Consider the following 21,941-nt stretch of genomic DNA (forward strand, 5'->3'; position numbering starts at 1 on the left):
AAATTTATGTATTAAGTTTCCTGAAACAGAAGAGCATTTAAAATTTCTTTCCAAATTTCAAAAGTGAGGTGTACATTTTTGTATATCTTTAAATCCATAAACACAAGCTTATGCATTAAAAATAGACATACTTCTGAAAATTGTTTTTGGCATTTATTAATCTTTTAAACTAATATTATTGTATTGACTAAGAAGGCCATTTATTGCCTTCACTAGCTGACCTGGGATGCAGTCAAAGGCAAAACTCCCATTTACTTCAGTGGGACAGATTTCATCTCTGGTGTTTGTTTTATTCCTTATATATTGTTTGGAGTTAGTGTATTTAGTGACAAAATATACCAAGGATTTGATCCTGCAGTTATTACTCAGGCAATGTTCCTATTACTTCATTAAGAGTCTTTCCTGTGTCAAGGCATCAGGATTTAAGTCAATCACTAATGCAGGATATTTAACCCATACAGAGAGGCTTTTACTAAGTAAATTATTTTTTCATAGAATCATAGGACTGGAAGGGACCTTGAGAGGTCATCTAGTCCAGTCCCCTGAACTCGTGGCAGGACTAAGTATTATCAAGAGCCATCCCTGACAAGTGTTTATCTAACCTGCTCTTAAAAATCTCCAATGATGGAGATTCCACAACCTCTTTAGGCAATTTATTCCAGTGCTTAACCACCCTGACAGGAAGTTTTTCCTAATGTCCAACCTAAACCTCCATTGTTTCAGTTTAAGCCCATTGCTTCTTGTCCTTTCCTCGGAGGTTAAGAAGAACAAAATTTCTTCCTCCTCCTTGTAACAACCTTTTGTGTACTTGAAAACTGTTATCATGTCCCCTTTGTCTTCTCTTTTGCAGACTAAACAAACCCAGTTTTTTCAATCTTCCCTCATAGGTCATGTTTTCTAGACCTTTAATCATTTTTGTTGTTCATCTCTGGACTTTCTCCAGTTTATCCTCATCTTTCCTGAAATGTGGCCCCCAGAACTGGACACACTACTCCAGTTGAGGCCTAATCAGTGCGGAGTAGAGCGGAAGAATTACTTCCTCTGTCTTGCTTACAACACACTCCTGCTAATACATCCCAGAATGATATTTGCTTTTTTTGCAAAAGCATCACACTGTTAACTCATTTTGCTTGTAGTTCACTTGTAGTCCCAGATCCCTTTTCACAGTACTCCTTCCAAGGCAGTCATTTCCCATTTTGTAATATACAAATCCATAGAAGTATCTCAAAGCATAGTACAATAAATATTAAAGTACAGTGTATGATATATCTAAATAAATTAAGTGGAATCACTTTTTATTAGGTTTAACAGCCCAGGCTTAAAAGCTATTCACCCACCCTTGCCGTCATGATTCAGCATTTTTTGGGGGGTGAAATTAAATGTTAGAATTTTCAGTGTTGGTTCAGTGGTCAGTAGTCTGTGTCACATCATAGACAGCTGATTATGAACACATATACATACTGCTGTTTCATTTCTGGTGTCTGTCTTGTTATATTTAATCAACATTGTCCAGTTAAACATGACCTAAAGTTTAGTTTTTGTAAAATAAAATTTTCAAGGAACCTATGACTGAAAGAAAAGTTTCCATGAATTCAAAAAAGTTTAATTTTTATACAAATAAGCATTGTCCTGCACTCTTACAGCATTGTTCTTGTGCATAAGAACGTAAGAGTGAAACTAGTTAAAAAGAAAAGTGAAAGTAATTGGTTCAGTCCCAGCAGAGTGCAATAGAAAATGGAAACAGCATGAAGAGTGTGCTAGCTGCTTTAGAGATATAAAAGAATACATAGTCCATATTTTAAAGACCTTTCAATCTAAGTAGACAAAATACAGATGAAAGATGTTGGGAAGTGCAGCAACACACGAGGTAGGTGATTGGTGACAGACACCTTGTCAGTCCTATGATATTTTTTTCATCTAAAGTATCTATAGTCAATCTTTTAGTTTATCTGTCACTGACTTGTTTGTTCCTTACTGAAACTGTAACAATGCCCTCATTTTAACCTTTTAAAAACAGGACTAGAGCATTACTATAAACAGAAATTGTTCAGGCCTGGAAAAGTGTGTATTTGATATCTCTGTTTTTCATGACATAAAACAAGTTCTCTCAAGTCTGCAGATAGATTAACATGCCTAATATGTATTGTCTGTGTGTGAAGTAAATTGGAGCCAAGTACATTATTGGAGTGGAACAAGTAATAAATAATAAAATTAGTGGCAGAACAGAAAAAGAAAAAGTAATGTAACCAGATTCAAAAGTATTTGGATTAAGGAACTAGATGGCTCACTGTTTGGTAATAGAAGGTAGAATAGGTCACTTCTAAGTCACCAGTTCAAATCTAAGATGTACTGACAGTGAATGGTTTCAGAATAGCAGCTGTGTTAGTCTGTATCTGCAAAAAGAAAAGGAGTACTTGTGGCACCTTAGAGACTAACCAATTTATCTGAGCATAAGCTTTTGTGAGCTACAGCTCACATGCATCCGATGAAATGAGCTGTAGCTCATAAAAGCTTATGCTCAGATAAATTGGTTAGTCTCTAAGGTGCCACAAGTACTCCTTTTCTTTTGACAGTGAATGAAAATTGTTTCTACCTGGTGCCAGTTTGGTGAACTATGTACAGTGAATTGTGGCTTCTGTTCCTAGTGAACACAGATCCACAATATGCTGACTATCCTACCTGATGACTTTGCTTTTTAGCATTCTAAGTAGACAAGTCAAACTGTGTATTCACATGCTATTGTGATGGACACTATAAATATGTAGACAGAGAAACTAGCTTGAATGGCTGGATACAGAGACTGAACTTCTCTCGCCTCTAGAGGTAATCACTCCAAATTTGAGTTAAAGAATATTAGGAGGGTAATGTGAGGAAATGCACATTGCTACTGATCATACCACATTTCCTTTATGGATTAACAGAGCACTACATTTTCCGGTGTTGTCAGCATCGCTTTTATTTCACTACATTTCAGTTTAGAAAACAAATGCTAAAACGTATAAAAAAAAAAAAACACAGTTGTAAAAAGAAGACAAGACACGAGGTTGCATTAGCATCTCTTACAGTAGAAATACAGTTCTGTGCTCAGGTTCTCTTTTATCCTTGTCCTGAGCTGTGTGTTGGGTGACTGTCAGGGGAGGAGCACAATCCTTTGCTATTTGAAATTCTATCCTGCTCTCCCTGAGGCTTCTCTAACCTGGCAGGGAAGCCACCTATCTACTTAATGTAGCAATGGGTCTGATGGAAATAATTTTAAAGCTCAGTGCACATTTTTAATTCATAATCAAATACAAGTTTTCTCCTTACTGCAGTTACCTTTGAGGGCAATAATTTAGAGTCTTGGGAGCCAGAAATGGTCCAAACTACAGCATAGATACCACTGATACATATCATCATTTAGGAGCTGATCTTATTCATGTCTGTAGTCTCATTGAAGTTATTAAGCAAGAAGGGTAGCCGGATCAGGCCCTTGAGGTCTGATTGTGAGAGGTCCTGAGCACACCAAATCCCCATTGTTTTTAATGGTGACAGGTTTCATAGTGGTAGCCGTGTTAGTCTGTATCAGCAAAAAGAACGAGGAGTGCTTGTGGCACCTTAGAGACTAACAAATAAATAAATACAATTGTTAGTCTCTAAGGTGCCACAAGTACTCCTTGTTCTTTTTATTGTTTTTAATGTGAGTTGTGGGTGCTCAGCACCTTTCGGGATCAGGCCCTTAGAGAGAGAATTAGGAGCTATATGTGAAGAAAAGAGATTGGTTCTCTAATTCATTCTTTCTGAAACCAAATCATGCACAAGGAAATGGTTCCAAATAGTGAAAGAAGCTGGGAAGAAAAATCTCTCTCTCTCTCTCTCTGGAGAGACAAGCTGGGCAAAGATGCTTGCTATTTGAGGAGTATAGATAAAATGGAGATGAGATTGGAAAGCGGGGGAGGGAGGTAATAGCTACAGAGAATTTGTGCTGGATTTTGTAATGGACAGGAAGCTAGTGAAGATTTCTGGGGATTGGCTGATGTGTTCCTAATCCAGGTATGGATGGGATGAAACACTGTATTTTGGGCAAACCCGAAGTTTAGGGGAGTTGAAGGCCATAGAGAAAGAATTGTAATAAGAAAGGGAGGCATCAGTGAAAGTTTTGGCAGAGGGGCAGTCTAGTGTCAGATCTGGGCAATGTTCTGAAGGTGAGTTCAAGTGAATTTACTGACCCCAAAGACACAGGAAGCAAACTAGTTTGATGACAAGCTAAACATTTAGGACCTGACAGCAGGAATGAATATGAAATTTGTGTGGAAGGAGCAAGTAGAATCAGTGTTATATCTGAATACATAGTAGTACCTTTTTAAAATATTCAGATCAATATTAATATGAGGAGAGTCATTCTGAATGGTATTTCCATTCCAAACAATCTAAATATATGAATTGACATTGCTTTAAAAGTTCTGTTCTACCAGATCTATTGTCATTCCACTCATTCCTGGATAGAAAACTGGTTTACTAAGAGGAGACAAAGGGTATTGGAAACTTCAAAGATAGAAAGAGTTTGCTGATAGTGTGGTGTGAGGTTGGTTTTGACATTTCTGTTTTTTATAATATGGAAAGAAAAAATAAAATGTTACATTTGTAAATTAGGAATTATCCTTTTTCTCAGGTAGTGGGTGATCTCATTTGTTATCTTTAAAAGCAGCCAATACCAATATTTTGTCCATTTTGGCCTTATCTTGAGTCTAAATTTCTTCAGAATAAATTATTGTTTTCTACAGTAGTCCTTACTGGAAATGCTCCATTTCAAAATCCAGTATTTCCTCTTAGTCTTCAAATCCTCCATGAGTTGTTTTCTCCACCTCTTTCTTTTCTACAGTCTGTTCCCAGCACCCATTAAGGACAATATACAGTAACCAAAGATTTAAGCAGCACGGAGTGGTACACTGAGAGGTCATTTGCATGAACTCTCTGCCTCCCAGCCGGAGTTACAACATTGACCTAAAGAGGTTGGGAACCGTGGTTTTTATTTTTTAAATACGGTCCTACCTCAGGGGACCTTTTTGCTGAATAGATTTGCCAGCATCCATAACCTTTTGAGTGTTGCATGTCCTAAAATGCTTTGGATGTTTTCCTGGTAGACTGAGTCCCAGATGCAGGATAGGAAAACTTTTAAAAAGGTGAGATCTGGAATTGAAATATAGTTGGAATATTTTATTTCACTGTTTGAACTGGAACGGGGAGGGAAAGAACTAATAATGTGACTCCTTTCCTTGACTAGCACAGGTTTTGCTCCATAGATCACAGATGAGGTACACAGAACTCAATTTTGAATAAGTAAAATCAGTTGTCCTTGCAGGTTTCAAGGGTAGAGTGAGCACATTTATCAACAATGTGGGGATGTACTGGTGTACTAGCTGATTATATTGAAACTAAGGGATTGTCTCCATTTCTGCATCCTCAGTTGCCTGACCGCTCCTCCATACCTAACTTGAGTTCTGGTCCCAGCTGTCACTGGTCTGAGACCTGGTGTGCTACTTTCTGACTTCCTTGTGTGCCAACTGGGGAATTTGAAATTCTAATCTTGTGTTCCAGACCACACCAACAATTTGCATTGTTTCAACACATGCAGAATCAAACAGTGAGGTGGGCAGGTGATATACAGAGGCAGTTGCGTTCCAAGTTCATCATGAATGTCAGGGGCTGCTGCAGGTCATTGCATGGGAACGTGGGCTTGCATGGGCAGTGAGTTGGAAGCTAAAGATTGTAGGCTTCATTCTCCTCTCATTAATAACTTTGCACTGATGTGTCCAGTGACTCAAATAGGTTTTCCCTGGATTTACTCTGGTACAAGTGAGAGGCGAATCAGACACAGAAGCCTGTGTGGGTGTGTCTACACAACACACTAAACCTGAGTCTGCATGATGCATGCTTGCCCATTCAGTGTTTACAAGCCCACACTTGAGCATCCATACTCCATTGGAAACCTGGGTCCCACAGTCATGCTGGTGCATCCATCCTGCATTATGCAGACCCAAGTCAGAACTTGGGCATATACCGCTGTATCCCAGGATTCCTAGTGCCTTCTCCTGCTGACGCTGCTCTAGGGTTTGGTTCATAGTGGCTTATGGGAGAACTTGTCTGTCTGTCCCACAGGAGTTGACCAGAAGTAGTTTAGGTGATTTTAGCTTGCAAACACATCTGGCCAAGCCATTTTGTGTTTGCATGCCGGAACCTGGCTACCCCAAATTGCTTCAGGTCTGTGGCTAAGCACTTTGGAGTTGGCAAATCAACTTTGCGTGGTGGTGTGGCACCCCCTGAATTGTCCAACTCCATAGTCTGCAGGACACAATAACATGGAGGGGACTCAGGGCACGGGGCTGGCGCAGGAGCTGAAGGTGCCATGGAGCCTGCACTCTGGTAGCCATAAGCGCAAGTCATCGCTCGAACAGCTCCTTCTGCTACACTCACAACCTGAGGTCATGCTCCATGAATCTGTCCACCAATCTCTCCTAGCTCTGTGCAGCCTCTGTCTCTCTTTCCGCCCTTCTTGCATCTTTATTCTTTTGATGCTCCATTTGGTCCTTCTGTAACTCTATGTGCCAATTAGTTTTATCTAGAATCTCCTCCATTAGCTAATCTCGGACTCTCTTTCTCCTTGCCCACAGTGGGTGGGTCTGCTCCTCCCGGTTGCTGATGCTTTGTGTCTGCCCTATGAATGTGAAAGGACCTTGAAAGGAAAGAGAGAGACCATGTTACTATCTGACCATGATTAAAAAATTACATTTTCCACTCTGTCAGAGAGGCCACTTTAATACAAGTTCACAGGATGATACTTTTTATCAATGGGCTTTATTTTATTCACACAAAAAACACTGGCCATTTCAGACGTCATTTGGAGCAGCAAAGAAATTAATCACACATCACAGTAAGATACACATGCAAAATTAAATTTAAATTATTTCTACATCCCCTTCATTTTTTCTGGGGGTGGAGAGGAACTATGAATAGTCTAGTCACTAGCTATGGTTTTTCAGTCCTTTCAGGCAGGACTGATTGAGAGTCAGGAGGTTTCTGATAGAAGCATGAGCTTCTCTTTCAGGCCAGTGGAGGACAGCTATCCATGTACTGGAACAAGATATTTGGGCATCTAGTGGCTGACCAGCACATTTCAGAATGGAGGGGGCTTATAAGTTAGGGGCAGCCCTAGTACATAGGGACTACACTGGATCAAAATCAACTATCTGGGGTTCTTACTCTGAGAAGTTCACTTTCATCACCAGTCAGCAGTGCTGAACATTCGTGGTAAAGTCAAAAAGGTGCTGATTTGACATGGAGATGCAGGAGAACCTCTTTACAAGTACACAGACAGACTGTCTCCCGCTGTAATTTGCACTCTTAATATTAAAGCAAGCAATGGATGAAATATACACTCTGACTGTATTTCCAATTGAGCAGGTCATGTGGAAATTAAGGATGAAACGTTGAGCAGCTGCATTTGAACCAGGAGGTTGCTCGTTCCTGGGAAGCGAGTGGGAAGTGTTGGGATTGAAGGACTGGGAAGTACAGCCCCAGGGGATTGTGGGATAGTGTTGGCAGACTCTACAGACCCGTGCCTGGCAACCTAGACTTGATTTGCATCCATACTGCAAGATGCCTGGGTTTTGTCCTAGATCACAGCGGGACTTGGGCTCTGACCCACCCCCCCAGCAGGGTCTGTAGACCCGAGTCCAGAGGAGTTCCCGACTTGAGTCTTTTCTGCAGGTGGAAGGGAGCTTGGGCTTAGAGCTGAATGAGAGCCTGATCTTAATGTGCTACGTAGACATACCCTGAATGTGTGAACTTCTTGCTGGCCCTTTCTTGCTCTATTTCTGTGAGGCAGGGAGAAAACAGGAGCAGACTGCTGTTTTCCAAATCTCCTATTTGTTTAAGACTCAAGCTTTTTTAAGAGTTCTTTGCTGGTGGGGTAAGGGTACTAAGTACTGCAAATGTAAACTCTGTCAGCTTAAGCAAACTTTCCAGCTGGAGCTGTAGAGTCCATCCTGAGAGTAGGTGGAAGAGGAGCTCTGAGCTCTTATCCTTTTTTTCTTTTTTAAAGTAGAACTAACAAGTGTAAAGAGAAGTGATTGGAGGAGGATAGTTGATCTATTTATTTACTTTGGTTGAATGTACCTTCTTTTATATATTTGAATAGGCAATGGTGGATACTTCTGAAATCCTGGAGGAAGGGAAGGTCATGAGTGAGGGCATCCCCTTTTCTCCCCCCAGTGAAAAACACCATCATCCCAACCCCTTCAGCAGCTCATCTCACCTATATATCACCAATCTGATCATCATCTTCTGCTTCCAAAGGCCTCCTCCACTCCCAGGACAAGTCTCCCCCACACTCACAAACTGACCTTCGTCTCTGCTAAAACACTTCCACAACTCCTCCTCTGTGTGATATTAAGAAATATTCCCAAATGATTAGGGTAAGGGGATATAGAACCTCGGTAATTTTTAGAAATACTCTTTTATTTTAGGAGTACTTGTGTGGCACCTTAGAGACTAACCAATTTATTTGAGCATAAGCTTTCGTGAGCTACAGCTCAATTCATCGGATGCATCCGATGAAGTGAGCTGTAGCTCACGAAAGCTTATGCTCAAATAAATTGGTTAGTCTCTAAGGTGCCACAAGTACTCCTTTTCTTTTTGCGAATACAGACTAACATGGCTGTTACTCTGAAATCTTTTATTTTAATATCGTCTGAAGTTGGAAGGGGTGTCACCAGCTTATACTGGGGCAGCGTCAAAAGAATAACATATCCTCGTCTTGAGGAGCAAAACATTTTGCATGTGAATTTTTTTAATGTATTGTCATAGGGCCCAGTTCAATATCTTAGCAAAGAAGTGCATAGATAAGCCAGTGTACATAGCAGCAAATATGCAGTTTACTACAAGATATAAAAGTTTCAGATTCACTGCCGTTACATAAGTGCAATATAGTTACTTAAAACTGCCAGAGGTCCATGTTGAGACATAGAGCATCAGCTAGTAGGTGGGCCCATAAATTCTAATCAACTGTTGTTCTATATTTAATGGCAGTCTGCCAACAAATCCTGCACAAGCCTCCATCATTGGCAGCAATGTGCAGCACGCTGTCAGCATAGAGACCTATCCCTGAGATACCACCAGCAGTGCGCCAATCCGAGTGGACGTGCAGGGAAAACCGTGTGTTCTCAAATCGTGTGGCAGTAGGTACAGCTAGAATACTGGATGAAGAAAAGTCTTGTGCACAGCTGTTCAGCTCCCACACGCACCAGTTCCCTGTGGATGGACACAATGTGCAAGGGAACAGTTGCACTCTCAAGTCATTTCTGTCATTCACAGGGGCTAAGAGTTTGTAGCATTCCTATGAATACCAGACTGGTGCCTGCATTGTAGCTCCATTGTGCAACACCTGGGCAGAACCCCATGCACCCTGTGAAAGGGAAGGGTCATGTCATTTCTTGTTATATAACTCTTCTGGAGTGTCTGATCCCATTAACCACTCTTGCCAGGATCTGGGTCTGTGTGTTATCTTTTATTCCAGGTCACAGAAGTAATTGTTCTGGGTTACATCTGCTTATCACGGTACCTCATGCTACTACTGTATGTAGGGAACAAAAGGGTTGAAACCAGGATGCCAAGGACCATCTTCTTTTACTACATATCATAGAGTTTAGAGATGGCTCTGGACTCCTGTGGTGAATGTTGGCCCATTCTTTGTCACAATATGTAAGCAGAATAAGTGAAGGACCTGATGGCAATATATCTTGAGAAAATAATTACGTGAACCCTGCTCTGCGAAGTCCTCTGTGACCATTTCTTTTTACAGTGGGGCATAGCAACCTGTGGAATTTGTTTCCAGGGGGCGTTGTGAAGGCCAAAACTATAACTGGATTAAAAAAAGAACTAAATAAGTTCATGGAGGATAGGTCCATCAATGGCTATTAGCAATATGGTCAGAGATGCAGCCCCATACTCTGGGTGTCCCTAAGCCTCTGACTGCCATGTGCTGGGACTGGACAACAGGGGGGGATGGATCACTTGATAATTGCCCTGTTCTGTTCATTCCCTTTGAAACATCTGGCATTGGCCACTGTCGGTAGATAGGATACTGGGCTAGATGGACCACTGGTCTGACCAGTATGGCGGTTCTTATGTTCATATAGCAAGCAAAGAAAAACCAACCTTAATTATTAAACAAGAAAAGCCACTAGAAATTCTGATCACAAGAACAAAGATCTATTGTATTTTTTGACTCTGTGTTGGTATCTTTTCATAAGTAAAAGAGAGAGAAAAATCTAGTGGTCAAATGGTACAGAATTTGGTTATTTTTATTGGAACATATGTCATGATAATTCCAGTTCTTATATGGAAAAATAAGATATAAACCAAACCATGCCAATGACATGATTCATCAGGATCTTTTTTCTGCTCAGTGCATGTGGATAACTTCCAAAAATGTTAGTGGAAATTATGGAGTACAGGAAATAGTTTGATTTTTAGAATAAAACCCTTTATTACTGAGGTGTCTGGGGCTTTGCACAGGCATAGCAGTGCACCTGTGCGCATTCAGTCACTTGCAGGCTTGGGGCCTCTGTGACTCTCCTGATGATTTTCAAGCCCAGCAATGATACTAGGTTTTCTAAAATTATTTTATTAAAGAACAAAATGATTGAGTGTATTGCTGCAAAAGAATTAAAGGTCTGCTCTGAAGAATCATGTAGTTCACATACTGTATGTCAATGGACCTTGTGTGTTGAAGGTGCGAGCTGGTAGGTAAACCAGTCTCTGGGAATAAAAGCAAATTGATATGTTGTCCTGTTCCTTTTTCTGTGCAACTCCATGATTCTTCAGAACATACCTCTCAATCTTGCAATGCCCAAATGTGTGACAATGACGCAGAATGTAAGGAATATAAATGTGTTCATGCTGGAATCTTAAATTGTTGGTGGATTCATTTCTTTAACATAAAGAACTCTTCCTTTACCTCAGTTTCATAATTCTTTGTTTCTAAAGGCAGAAGTGAGAGGACACCAATTTTGTGTAGAACATGGGCAACTTCGGAACTGATGTGAGTGATGTGCTCAAAATGACCAGCAACTGAGGGATATGCTTCAGAATCCCCTTGTCTCCTGTCATAAAGAGACAATGGGCATGCTCTGGTGTGGGATAAGGTATTAAAGAGTAGGGGTAGTTTTTTCTGTTGACTTCAGGGGGACCACGGTTTCACCCCAGGTCTCATACTCAATATGCCCACCTACAAGGACTAAGGTAATTGCCTTAGTGAAAGGGCTACCACTTTCTCTGAGCCTGATTTGCTCTGCTTCACACAGGCCCTTGATCAATTGTGAACCATCTTTTTCAGTTTAATTATTAAGTAGACATTATTCTCTTGTTAGATATTCTGTATCAACCGGCATAATATAATTTATAGTGCCCTTTTGCCTTCCCTAACAATGGTCTCCATTCCTATGACAAACTTTCTGTTGAACAGAAAGTACAGTTTCACCTTTCAGTTCACCTTCTGGTAAAATGAAATTATATAATAAAAAAAAGGCTTCGTTTAAATGCAGTTTCTGGTTCAGATAGATGGTCCGTGGGGTGCAGCTTGTAAGAACATAGGTAAATATCTAAGTTTAATGAAAGTTTGTTAAATAAGGTCTCATTTTTTCATAGCCTTGTTTCCCTAAATTTTGGTTTACTACATAGTTGCTGAATAATCTGTTTTCACAACCATGACCCAACAGGTCTTGTGATGCCTCTGATAAAATCAATGGTGTTATCTATGTGTACTTTAGGGTCCCTGCTTTCTTATCTTATTTTGTTTATCAAAGAGAAAACTGTTTTAAAGTGAACACCAAGCTCCATCTGGTGTCTGAGCTGTAAGTTTAGTTTTGAGTGGTGGATTTCTGGAAGCATTGTCTGCTGAAGTGATCTGATTTAAATCAAAGTGATTTCAGTTACCGAGTAGGACACCTTGATTTAAATAATGGATTTTAATCCTCTTTTGCATTTGTACTTTAGTTATTTTCCTAAAGAAAGGCTCATTCTTATTGTTTGATATAACCATTAAAACATGTTAATCTGTAATTAAATATAGGCTTTAAACTAAATTTGGTACTTCTTTTTACTAACCAGGAGATATACTATATGTACATTTATTTAAGAAATCATATTGCTTAATATAATTTATTCAAGAGTCTTAAATTTTACTTTTTTATGTTATGAAATAGTGAATGATCCATATTTCTTACTGGATGATCATTTTTTACTCAGGATTTGTGTCATGCTGCATTTGGATGGACAGTAGAATTCAATAAACATGCACACAGCAGCAAATAGTTTTTATGATTTAAATAAAACTACCTTAAATATGCTAGATACATAAGAAACTTTTTCTTAAAACATGTTTTGCATTTAAAACTAACGGCTTTATTAAGCAAATAAAGTATTAATTGTGTGTAGTGAATTGACAGTTTGTTTCTGGTCACAATGGGTCAGACTTTCAAAAGTATTTAGGTACTGTGGCAAAGTTCCTTCTGTGCTTTGGTGGGTGTGGCACTTTTTGGCAGATTTGCTCGCCTCAGAGGTTCATGGCAGCCCTCAGTTTGGCGACTTTGCTAGAGGCTCAAACCTGTCGTTCACTCAGCTAACTTCATCACTGTCCAGCATGGGGGAAACAGAAAACAATCCCCGCAGTCTCTGTGTCCCACCTAGTGGGTCAGGGCCAGATCCCTTTTCCAAATTAGACTTTCCCTTCTGGTGTTTCTCACAGACCAGGTCAACTCCTCCTGTCTCTGATCAGGAGATGGGGGGAACCCAGACCCATCCTCTACACCGGTTTCCAGCCCAGGGCCCTGTGGATAGCAGCTGTCTACAATGTCCCCTGTATCAGCTGCGTGACAGCTACAACTACCTGGGCTACTTCCCCATGGCCTTCCCCCAACACCTTCTTTATCCTCACTGCAGGATCTTCCTCCTGAAGCCTGATCACACTTGTACTCTTCAGTCCTCCAGCCGCACACCTTCTCACTCCTTGCACACCCCAAATGCTGGGAGCTCCTTTTTAAACCGGTGTCCTGATTAGCCCGCCTGCCATAATTGATTCTAGTAAGTTCTTAATTGGCTCCAGGTGTCTTAATTAGCTTGCCTGTCTTAATTGGTTCTAGCAGGTTCCTGATTGCTCTAGGGCAGTCCCTGCTCAGGTCACTCAGGGACCAGAAAACTATTCATCCAGTAGCCAGTATATTTGCCTTCGACCAGACTCCTGTACCTGGATCCCAATATGACCAGACTCCTGTACCCCACTGGTCTGGGTCTGTCACAGTGCCTAGTGGAATTTTATGAAGTGCCTAAGCAGGTTAGGTGTCTAACAGCTATTGAGATCAATGGGAGCTAATTAGGTTCTTAACCTACTTAGGCATTTTCAAAATCTGGCTAGGGATTGCTTCTTTAGATGCCTAAGTATCTTTGAAAATCTGGTCCCATGTCTTTTACATTTTTAGAATTAGTATATCTGATTCTTTCCCACCTGGTTTTTATTTATAGATCAGAAAACAAAAACAAGCTTTCCTGCTTTTTCAATTCCCAGCTGGTTTCTCAACTTTGAATAAAATGAAGAAAATATTGTCTCCGCACCTGTTTGCTAAACTCACACCAAAAGTAATTTACGCAAAAGCTTTTCTGCATGGAAACAGGAAGTGTTTCTGAATATTGTAAAGACTGAAAATAATATAGATACTTACTTAATGCAGTACATGAAAGTATGACATATTTATAACATGTGAGTTGACCCCAAAGTTAAAAATGTTTTTCTCCTGATTCTGTATATAATTAAAAATGCAACACTCTTTAACTTATTAAAATTTGAGGAGGGCTTATTCATGTAGCTTTTTTAAAAAAAAGTTAAATTATTTTAATGGGTTGTAGAAAGTTTAGGCCTTAACACAGGTAGTCGTAATTTCAAATTTAATTTAAATGGGTTTATTTTTAAAAATAAAAATGTATTTAATTTAAATAAAAATCCAATTAAAATTAATAATCAATTTCTTAATTAAAAAAGAAACCAAAACATCAATTTTTATCCACCCTGATTGCCTGCTTTAATGTTTTCTTAAATTATATAGATCCTTCCTTCATAACGTAATAGCTTGTATGATGCACATTATTAATGTTCTTCCCAGTATGAAACATTCCAACTTTGTCTCGTTACCTGACATGGCTCCAATAATATATGTGTAGTCCCAGTGAAGATGGAGAACGCATTTAACTTAAAAAAATATTATTAGAATACTGAAGTTAAAATGGAAAAATAAGAAAATTTGCTCAGTTATATTAGAGAATGTTCAGTGGTCAGATAGTGCTCTGCTGAGATACAATCCAAACATTCACTTGAGCCATGTATATGTACCAACTTTCCACTTGTCATCAGGAGTTCTCCATCAATTTGCCACAGAAAAGAAACTTCACGGTGCTCTGTTCCATTAAATATGGTAAAATTCACTCCTGCGCAGAGGGTCTTCACAAAGCCTTATACATTTGAGTCTTGCATAAACTCTGTGCAAAGGCTTAAGGAGAACTTAAGTGGTGTGTAGAGTTTTATATGCTCTGATCCCCCACCCATCTCCCCTGCTTTGAAAATGTTATTAATGTAGACTTTTTGTATTGTCCTCAGGCAGATCTCAAAGTTGAAGCAGTATTTAGCTGAGTGCTGCGAGTTCAGACTCTCTTAGAGCTTTCCATCCAAATTCTGCTGTCAGTTGCAACACTGTGAACTTGGGGTAGAATCTGTCCATTGTTTCAGGTTATCTGAAGTTTCAGGAAGACAGTCCTGCATTGTGTCATGTTTGTGTCACATTTGGAAGGTTTGATTTGCAGTGATTAGGACTAAACATTTTTTATTTTAAATCAAACTCTAAAATTCAGAAGACTTTGATTAAACTGGTGCAGCAAAGGACTACCCTCCTAATACTCTCCCTAAAGTCACTATGGTGTATGATATACAACAGCCTTGATGATGTATTGTGCAAGAGGTATTGATACTTAATGCAGCATTTAACTGGTAAAATATAGTTAATCTAAAATCACCATAAAAGTATTATTTACTGTTTAAATCTCTCTTAGAGCTTGTCTACATGGGAAAGGTCTAAAGTATAATTTAAGGTCTGAATTTAAATCAATATAGTTATACCTGTATAACTCACTATGTGGACACTTAATCAGGAATGAGTGACTTTTTGGGGGTTAGCTTATGTTGCATTAGAAGAGGTTTAAGCTAACCCCCCAAAAGTTACTTTTATGCTAAAATAAGAGTGTCCACATGGGGAATTACACTGGTATAACTATAGTGGTTTAATTATACTGGTATAATTATATTGATATAACTGGTAAAACTTTCTCATGTAGACAAGCCCTTAGACCAGGGTTAATCAGTTATTTTTTGTCAAGGTCAAAATTTCTTGGTCAAGGTATAGTCAAGGTCCAGACTCCAGAGAAAATAATAATAAAATAATAATAATTAATAATATGTAAATTAAAAGATTTTGGGGTCTGTTTAAAGTGTCTGGCGGTCCAGTTTGGCCAGTGGTCCACCTAGAGACTACCCCTGCCTTAGACTTTAATCCTGCAGTGAGCTCCAGAGAGGCATAAGGTGTCTGCTAAAACAAAGTTCATTGCAGGATTGAGGCCTGAGGGCCTGACTCTTGTTACACTAAAGCCCATTACATTTGCATTTATTGCCAGAGTGTTGTAAAGGGTCCTTAGTTTAAGTGAGACTCAAGTCCTTCGTCTTCAGATCTTCTTTTATGGATTGCCTGTGCTACTGGCTATCTGCAGCTGCTCTGTTTGTGAATGCTCAATCATGGCATTCCTTACATCATCCATGAAAGGGTTTAATTAGTGTAGGGTCACTGCTTCTTACCTTACATTTTAAACAGCTGATACAACTATTTTTTGTATTGTTTTTTAGGCAGATTTAGAAAACAAACCAGTAAATGGCCTCAGACCAGGACTCATGGAATGCAGTATATGCAGTCATGGTGAAAAATACAGGGTGAAAACAAATCAAACAGTGCCCTTTGAAAATGTACAGTCTAATGAAAAAGAAAGCATGACAGGCTTAGAAGCAGAGAAGTGGACAGATAATGAAAAACCATCATTTAGCATCTGTGTCAATGGAGATATCCATGGAACTGTGACAGATAATGAACACCTGAAAAATTCTGAAGAAGAAAGAGCAGTCTCTCCCAGTGAATTAGTTGAGCCAAAAAAGTTGTTTGCACAAACCATTAGAAATGGCATTGTAAACATACATTATCCACCATCAGAATCTGATGTGTCACTGACAAAGGTAATTGTAGAAGAAAGGGCAGATTTGACAAACAACTGCAGAGAAAACAACTCCCCTTCACATCAAACAAATACTGCTAATCTGAATAATGTTGTAAGCACTTTGACAACTGGTGTTTGCTGTGCTCATCCAGAAAAACAAGGAAATGTTTTCCTGAGGCAGAAGTCAAACTGTACCTGCAAGACCTTTCAGGGATCTGACAATTCAATTTTGCAAACTAATTCCATTGTGGATATACAGGAAAGGTCATGTTATACACCTGTGCCTGAGAAGGAAGTCCATGTTGAAAAAGGTGCTGTTAAAATACCAAACAAAGAGACACAACTTGAAAACTCCTCACTTCAGCCAACTTTTTTGTCCCTGATTAAAAACAGAAACTTAACTGTAGAGCAGGTTGTAGCTATTGAAGCATTAACAAAATTATCAGAAGCCCCATTAGAAGCATCTGCACCAGATAAAACAAAAAATATTGAACATGCAGAACAAACAACGTCCCATTTACTCCGTAATTACAAAAGGGACATTTCCTGCTCTTTGACTTCTTCTACATTGAAAGAAATCAAAGAGACTTACTTACAGAATGAACAACATCTCTTGAATCGCTGTGCTCGTTCACAGAAGCAGCTCCTTAATAAGGCAGTGTTGTACAATGGCCAAAGTACTGTTTCTGAACCCCATGATAAATCTGTTAATACTACCAGTGGATCATATAGATCATATGTATCCCCAAGAGAGACCAAATATTTATCTGTTTCAGTACCTAATGCAAAGTCATCTTCAGGTCATACTACCAAGAAAAACTCTCTGTATGATAAAGTTACCATTGCTACGTGTTTCAACAATTCATGTAATGCCCATCAAACAAGTAGCAAATTGGAGATTCTGAGCCAGTTTGAGAAAAACAAAGCTTATAATGATCTGAACTTGAAAAGTAATTTTTCAATGAAGGAAGGAGGAATTCACAGCCAGGATGAAGAAGATGTAGCTACACAGTTAACTCAACTTGCAGCAATAATTGAATCAAATCAGACAAGTCCAGAGCAGAAGAATGATGTAAAGACATCACTTCTCAGTCTAATATCACATGAGATTCAGCCAAAACATAACCAGGACCAGTGCTTACTGAAGAAAAAACAGTCTGTGTTTATAAGGCACAATTATAGTTCATTGTTAGTAAAGCAAAAACAGCCAACACATAAAAAAGGAAAAACTGTACCATGGAAACAAAGACACAAAAAGAAGCCTCAAGTACCGGACTATCAAGAAAATAATCAAAAACAGCAAGAGCAGTTGGCATACCAGCATAATGAGTTGCAGGACATTTGGATATCATCAAAACCACTTGGTCGTACCATGCCACGGGATTTGAAAATAGCTGCATCAAAAAAAAAATCTCCCAGAACCAAAGTACAGAAGGAACTGAATCAAAGTACTTTATCATCACAACAAAAAACTAGATTATTTCTTCCACAAACTCAGATAAAAATCCATAGACATCTACCTGAGGTACCATGGGAGAAAACAAAAGACAAGCTGTTTGGCTGTGAAGTAGTAACTGAGCACATCAAAACTGTAGGCTCCAATGACACACAAGGTATTGATCCACTGAAAAGTGACATTGTTGTTACCTCTTCACAATATAATGGCCTGCTCTCCAGTAATCCTATGGTTGCTTCACAACTTAAAACTGAATCGTGTTTAAACAGACCAAGTGAAAATGTACAGATGTTTACAGAAAAATATAGTAATTCTCAGGTACAGCAAACAATGAATGTCATTCAGATGTATCCCTTGCCTCAAACACTTAATCAGTCTAACCAGAGAGCTAATGAGATATCTGATGAAGACCATGCAAATTTTCAGGAGAATGCTGCAGAGCAACAATTGGATCAGAAGTTGCAAACACTCCCAGTTACCTGTTGTGAGACCCATTTACCACACACAGTAGAAACTCTCAGGAATATAGATTGTGCAGGTGAAATTACAGTTCTGACATCAACAAGTTTGGGTACTGAAAACCCCCAGAGCATAGGTGACTTGGGATGTTCTCCGGCAAAGAATACCCTCAGCAGTTTTCTTGAATCTCCTATGAAGTTCCTAGACACTCCTACAAAAAATCTGATTGATACGCCTACCAAAAAAGGACAGTCTGAATTTCCAATCTGTGACTGTGTTGGTAAGTGCCTATTAGGTAATTATTGCATGCAACTTTCAAATAATATATATTCACATCACTCCTCTTAATAGAAGAAAGCACCCTTTTAATATTTTTATGTGCAGACCTCTGTCTCCATGAGGCTCATTGTTTGCTGGGTCCTTGCCAATTAGGCATCAAGGGGAGGGAGGAAGGTGCTTTTCCCACCACCCCATCTTATGTGGGTAACTTCAGTGAGGTGGTTTTATGGGCTTTCTCTGCCTTGCAGCTGTTAAGTTTTAAGTCACCAAATCAGTGATTGGCCTGTGTGTGTAGGGAGTTCAGGGGCATGTAAAGATGAACAGTGGGAAGGGAGAGACATTCACTCATCCCTCCAGTTAAGGGCCATCTTCCCACTTTTGACTTTGTGACCACTGGCTTGGGGCATGGAAATGGGCTCCAGTTCATCAGTCGTTATTGTCGAGGTTAAGAAGGAATTTCCACGTGACAGATTGGCCAAGCCACAGGGAATTTTTTGCCTTCTAAAGACTGCTCGGGGCTGACAAGGCAGGGGACAACATTCATACCTAGAATTTGAGATAGGGCACAGATATGGGTGGTCATGATGTCTTAATTGGTGGTCCTTGTGACTGGTTTGTCCCAACTGTTGTGGGAGTCCTTACAGAAGGATTATGGGTGTCTGTTATCGCAGAGTCTGAGGGCTGGTCTACACTACAGGAGGTGGGGGTGGGAATCGATCTAAGTTACACAACTTCAGGTATGTGAATAATGTAGCTGAAGTTGACGTAGCTAGATCTACTTACTGTGGTGTCTTCACTATACCGGAGTCGACGCTAGAAAGATCAGCAGTCGATTTATCGCGTCTATAGTAGACACGATAAATCACCGGCCGCTGGATCGATCGCTGCTCGTCGATCCGGCCGGTAGTGTAGACAAGCCCTTACATAGGGTGTGGGAGATGAGGCTAACGGCATAACAGTTTGTATCCATGGTGTGGGACCTTGATGCCTTACATAGTCACAGGGCATCCTCACAGGGTGAAGTTGACTGTTTAAGGGTATGTCTACACAGCAATGTCGTCACTCAAGCTCTAAGAACGTGGTGCAACGTAGGGAAACTCTACTGCCCACCCTGTTTCTTAACTGTGGCAGTGCTGTTGATGGGACTCAGGTGCACATAAGGAGTCCCCAAGTACGTAAGCTGCATAATTAACTCATTTGGTGGCAGTCTCAGTAGAACCAATGGCTGCAGTTTGAGAAGGCTTTATATTAATCGACCATCTAATCTGAGAATTGGACTCTCCACCCCTTAGACTGAGTCACATTGGCAGAAACATGTTCTGAAGATAATTAGGACATCAGTCTCTAGGGTCGTCAAACTATTAAAATGAAACTTTGTCATTCTTAATTTTTAAAATGGAATGTTCAGTGAAGGTGTTTTGGTTTGGTTTGTGTTTTATTTGTTTTTGTCTGTTTGTTTTGAAATGTCACATAAAATGTAGGTTTCAGAGGAAAAACACACACAAACCCCAGCCTGTCTGCTGCCAGCTGTGAAACTGAGAAGTACATCTCCAGGTCTTGGAGTGCAGTGTGCTCCAGCACCCCTTCCCTGGAGGATAACTTATCCCTGGCCCCACCCCACCCCCTGCACACACACACACACACACACACACACACACACACACACACCACACACACACACACACCAGGAGGCAGGGATAAAAGATCCCCAGGAGACTGTGGGGAAGTTTTGGGGCTGGCTCCCATTCACAGTACATGCTACCCAGGCACCTCTGCACACGCAACCTCAGGGACGGCAGGGGCTTCCTGGGAGCAAGGAACAGAAAGTAGAGCAGGATCAAATAATGGCCCTGCAGGGAGAGGGAGCAGCAGAGAGCCCAGCTCAGCACAGTTGGGGCAGGGATGACCCCCAAAATCCTGGCAGCTGCGAGCCGCGTACCACCTGTCAGTTTTGCTCCCTACTTTGGGCAAGCTCTGCACAGCAGCAAAGAGGAGCCAGAGCAGGAAGAGGGAGCACACTTGGCTAGGCAGTAATGGCGCTTCCCGCCGCTACACTGGTTGCCTGCAGCACTGCTTCTCTGCCGCTGGGAACTCTGGGATAGATCCAGAGGACTTCTGGGACCCAAGTTAAACCAGGGCCATGTGCACATAGGAAAGCAATAGGGCTTGGACCGTAGGTACCAGCTTAGCACAGGCTCGGACCTTCCAGCCCTACAAGGTCTTGGGACCCTGGGTCTGAGCCCGAGGTTAGCACAGGTGATGTGTGAGTGCAAAGGGAGTTTGGCTTGAGCCCAGGCTTTCACACTGCTGTGTAGACATACCCTACATGGGAGAATGCTGTGGGTAGGGATTGTGGACCCTATAGGCCTTCAAAGCTTACAATGAAAGGACACCTTCCGGACTCAGGGTGGCCAAGGAATAAAGCTGGCTGGAGAAAGGTAACTCTGCTTCATGGAAGAATTCAATATTTTGAAAATGGGTTTAGTTTTAATTCAGAACAACTCCCCCCTGCATCCCCCCAACATTTTGAAATTCACTACAAAAGGGACTGAGGCTGTGGCTCTGGGCATCTCCTTGGCAGGGCTTGCCTGGAGCCAGGAATTCCCTGCTCTCTGGGGTTTTGTGTACACTAGCACTTTTGTCAGGGCTGTGAAAAAATCACACCCCTGACTGACATAAGTTTCACTGACAAAAGTGCCTGTGTAGACAGTGCTGTGTCGGCGGGAGATGCTCTCCTGCTGACATAGCTACCACTGCTCATTGGGGGTGGTATAATTATGCTGGCAGGAGAGCTCTCTACCATCCGCATAGAGTGGCTACATGGGAGACCTTACAATGGTACAGCTGCAGCAGTTCAGCTGTGCCGCTGTAAGGTCTGTCCTGTAGATATAGCCTGTGGTAGTCCACCTGGCAGGCTGACAGGAGCCAAGCAGGTGACCTGGGAGAAAATCAGGCAGATTTCCATGGGAACACTGACAAAATCAAACTGTCTCTGCCGAACATTTCAATTTTGACGAATTGACAAATTTTGATGGAAAGATGTTTCGTTGGAATGTTTTTGACTAGCTGTACCAGGTAACTGTTTCGGTTGATTTGTTCTAAGGAGTGGCATTAAAAAAGTTAACTAAAGTTCTGGCTAGAGGCCTTCAGAACCAACATGGTGTTGAGAGATTTACTGATACTGCTTAACGGGTGGCACCAGCGATATGTAGTTCTTTCATGCTTTCTGACTTTCAAAGCACTCAGGTGACAACGATTAAGGGCATGTCTACAGGAACAGTTAGGCTCTGTCTACACTGACACGTGAAAGACAAAACTTTTGTCGACGACAAGCGCTGGTTTGAACAGCGCTTTGTCGACAGGAGCGCTCTCTGCTCTCCTGCTGACAAACAGAGGCTACACTGCGTGCCTT

General features: G+C 40.7%; 1 protein-coding gene and 1 long non-coding RNA gene across 7 annotated transcripts in view; both read left to right on the forward strand.

The window, feature by feature from the left end:
- The window catches only part of TET1 (tet methylcytosine dioxygenase 1), a 132,150-nt gene that overhangs the window by 30,812 nt on the left and 79,397 nt on the right, over window positions 1–21,941 (forward strand). For all 6 annotated transcript variants that reach the window (XM_078853811.1, XM_078853810.1, XM_073353482.2 and 3 more), the window contains one exon: window positions 15,974–18,530. In XM_078853811.1, the coding sequence (XP_078709937.1) occupies window positions 15,974–18,530 (2,557 nt within the window). The remainder of the gene's footprint in view (window positions 1–15,973; window positions 18,531–21,941) is intronic.
- Window positions 1,716–12,141, forward strand: LOC144930748 (uncharacterized). The gene is made up of 3 exons (XR_013636078.1): window positions 1,716–1,867; window positions 8,174–8,450; window positions 11,023–12,141. It is a non-coding gene; the product is annotated as an uncharacterized LOC144930748 (long non-coding RNA).

Source organism: Lepidochelys kempii, chromosome 7, assembly GCF_965140285.1.
Source record: "Lepidochelys kempii isolate rLepKem1 chromosome 7, rLepKem1.hap1, whole genome shotgun sequence".
In the NCBI taxonomy this organism is placed as follows: Eukaryota; Metazoa; Chordata; order Testudines; family Cheloniidae; genus Lepidochelys; species Lepidochelys kempii.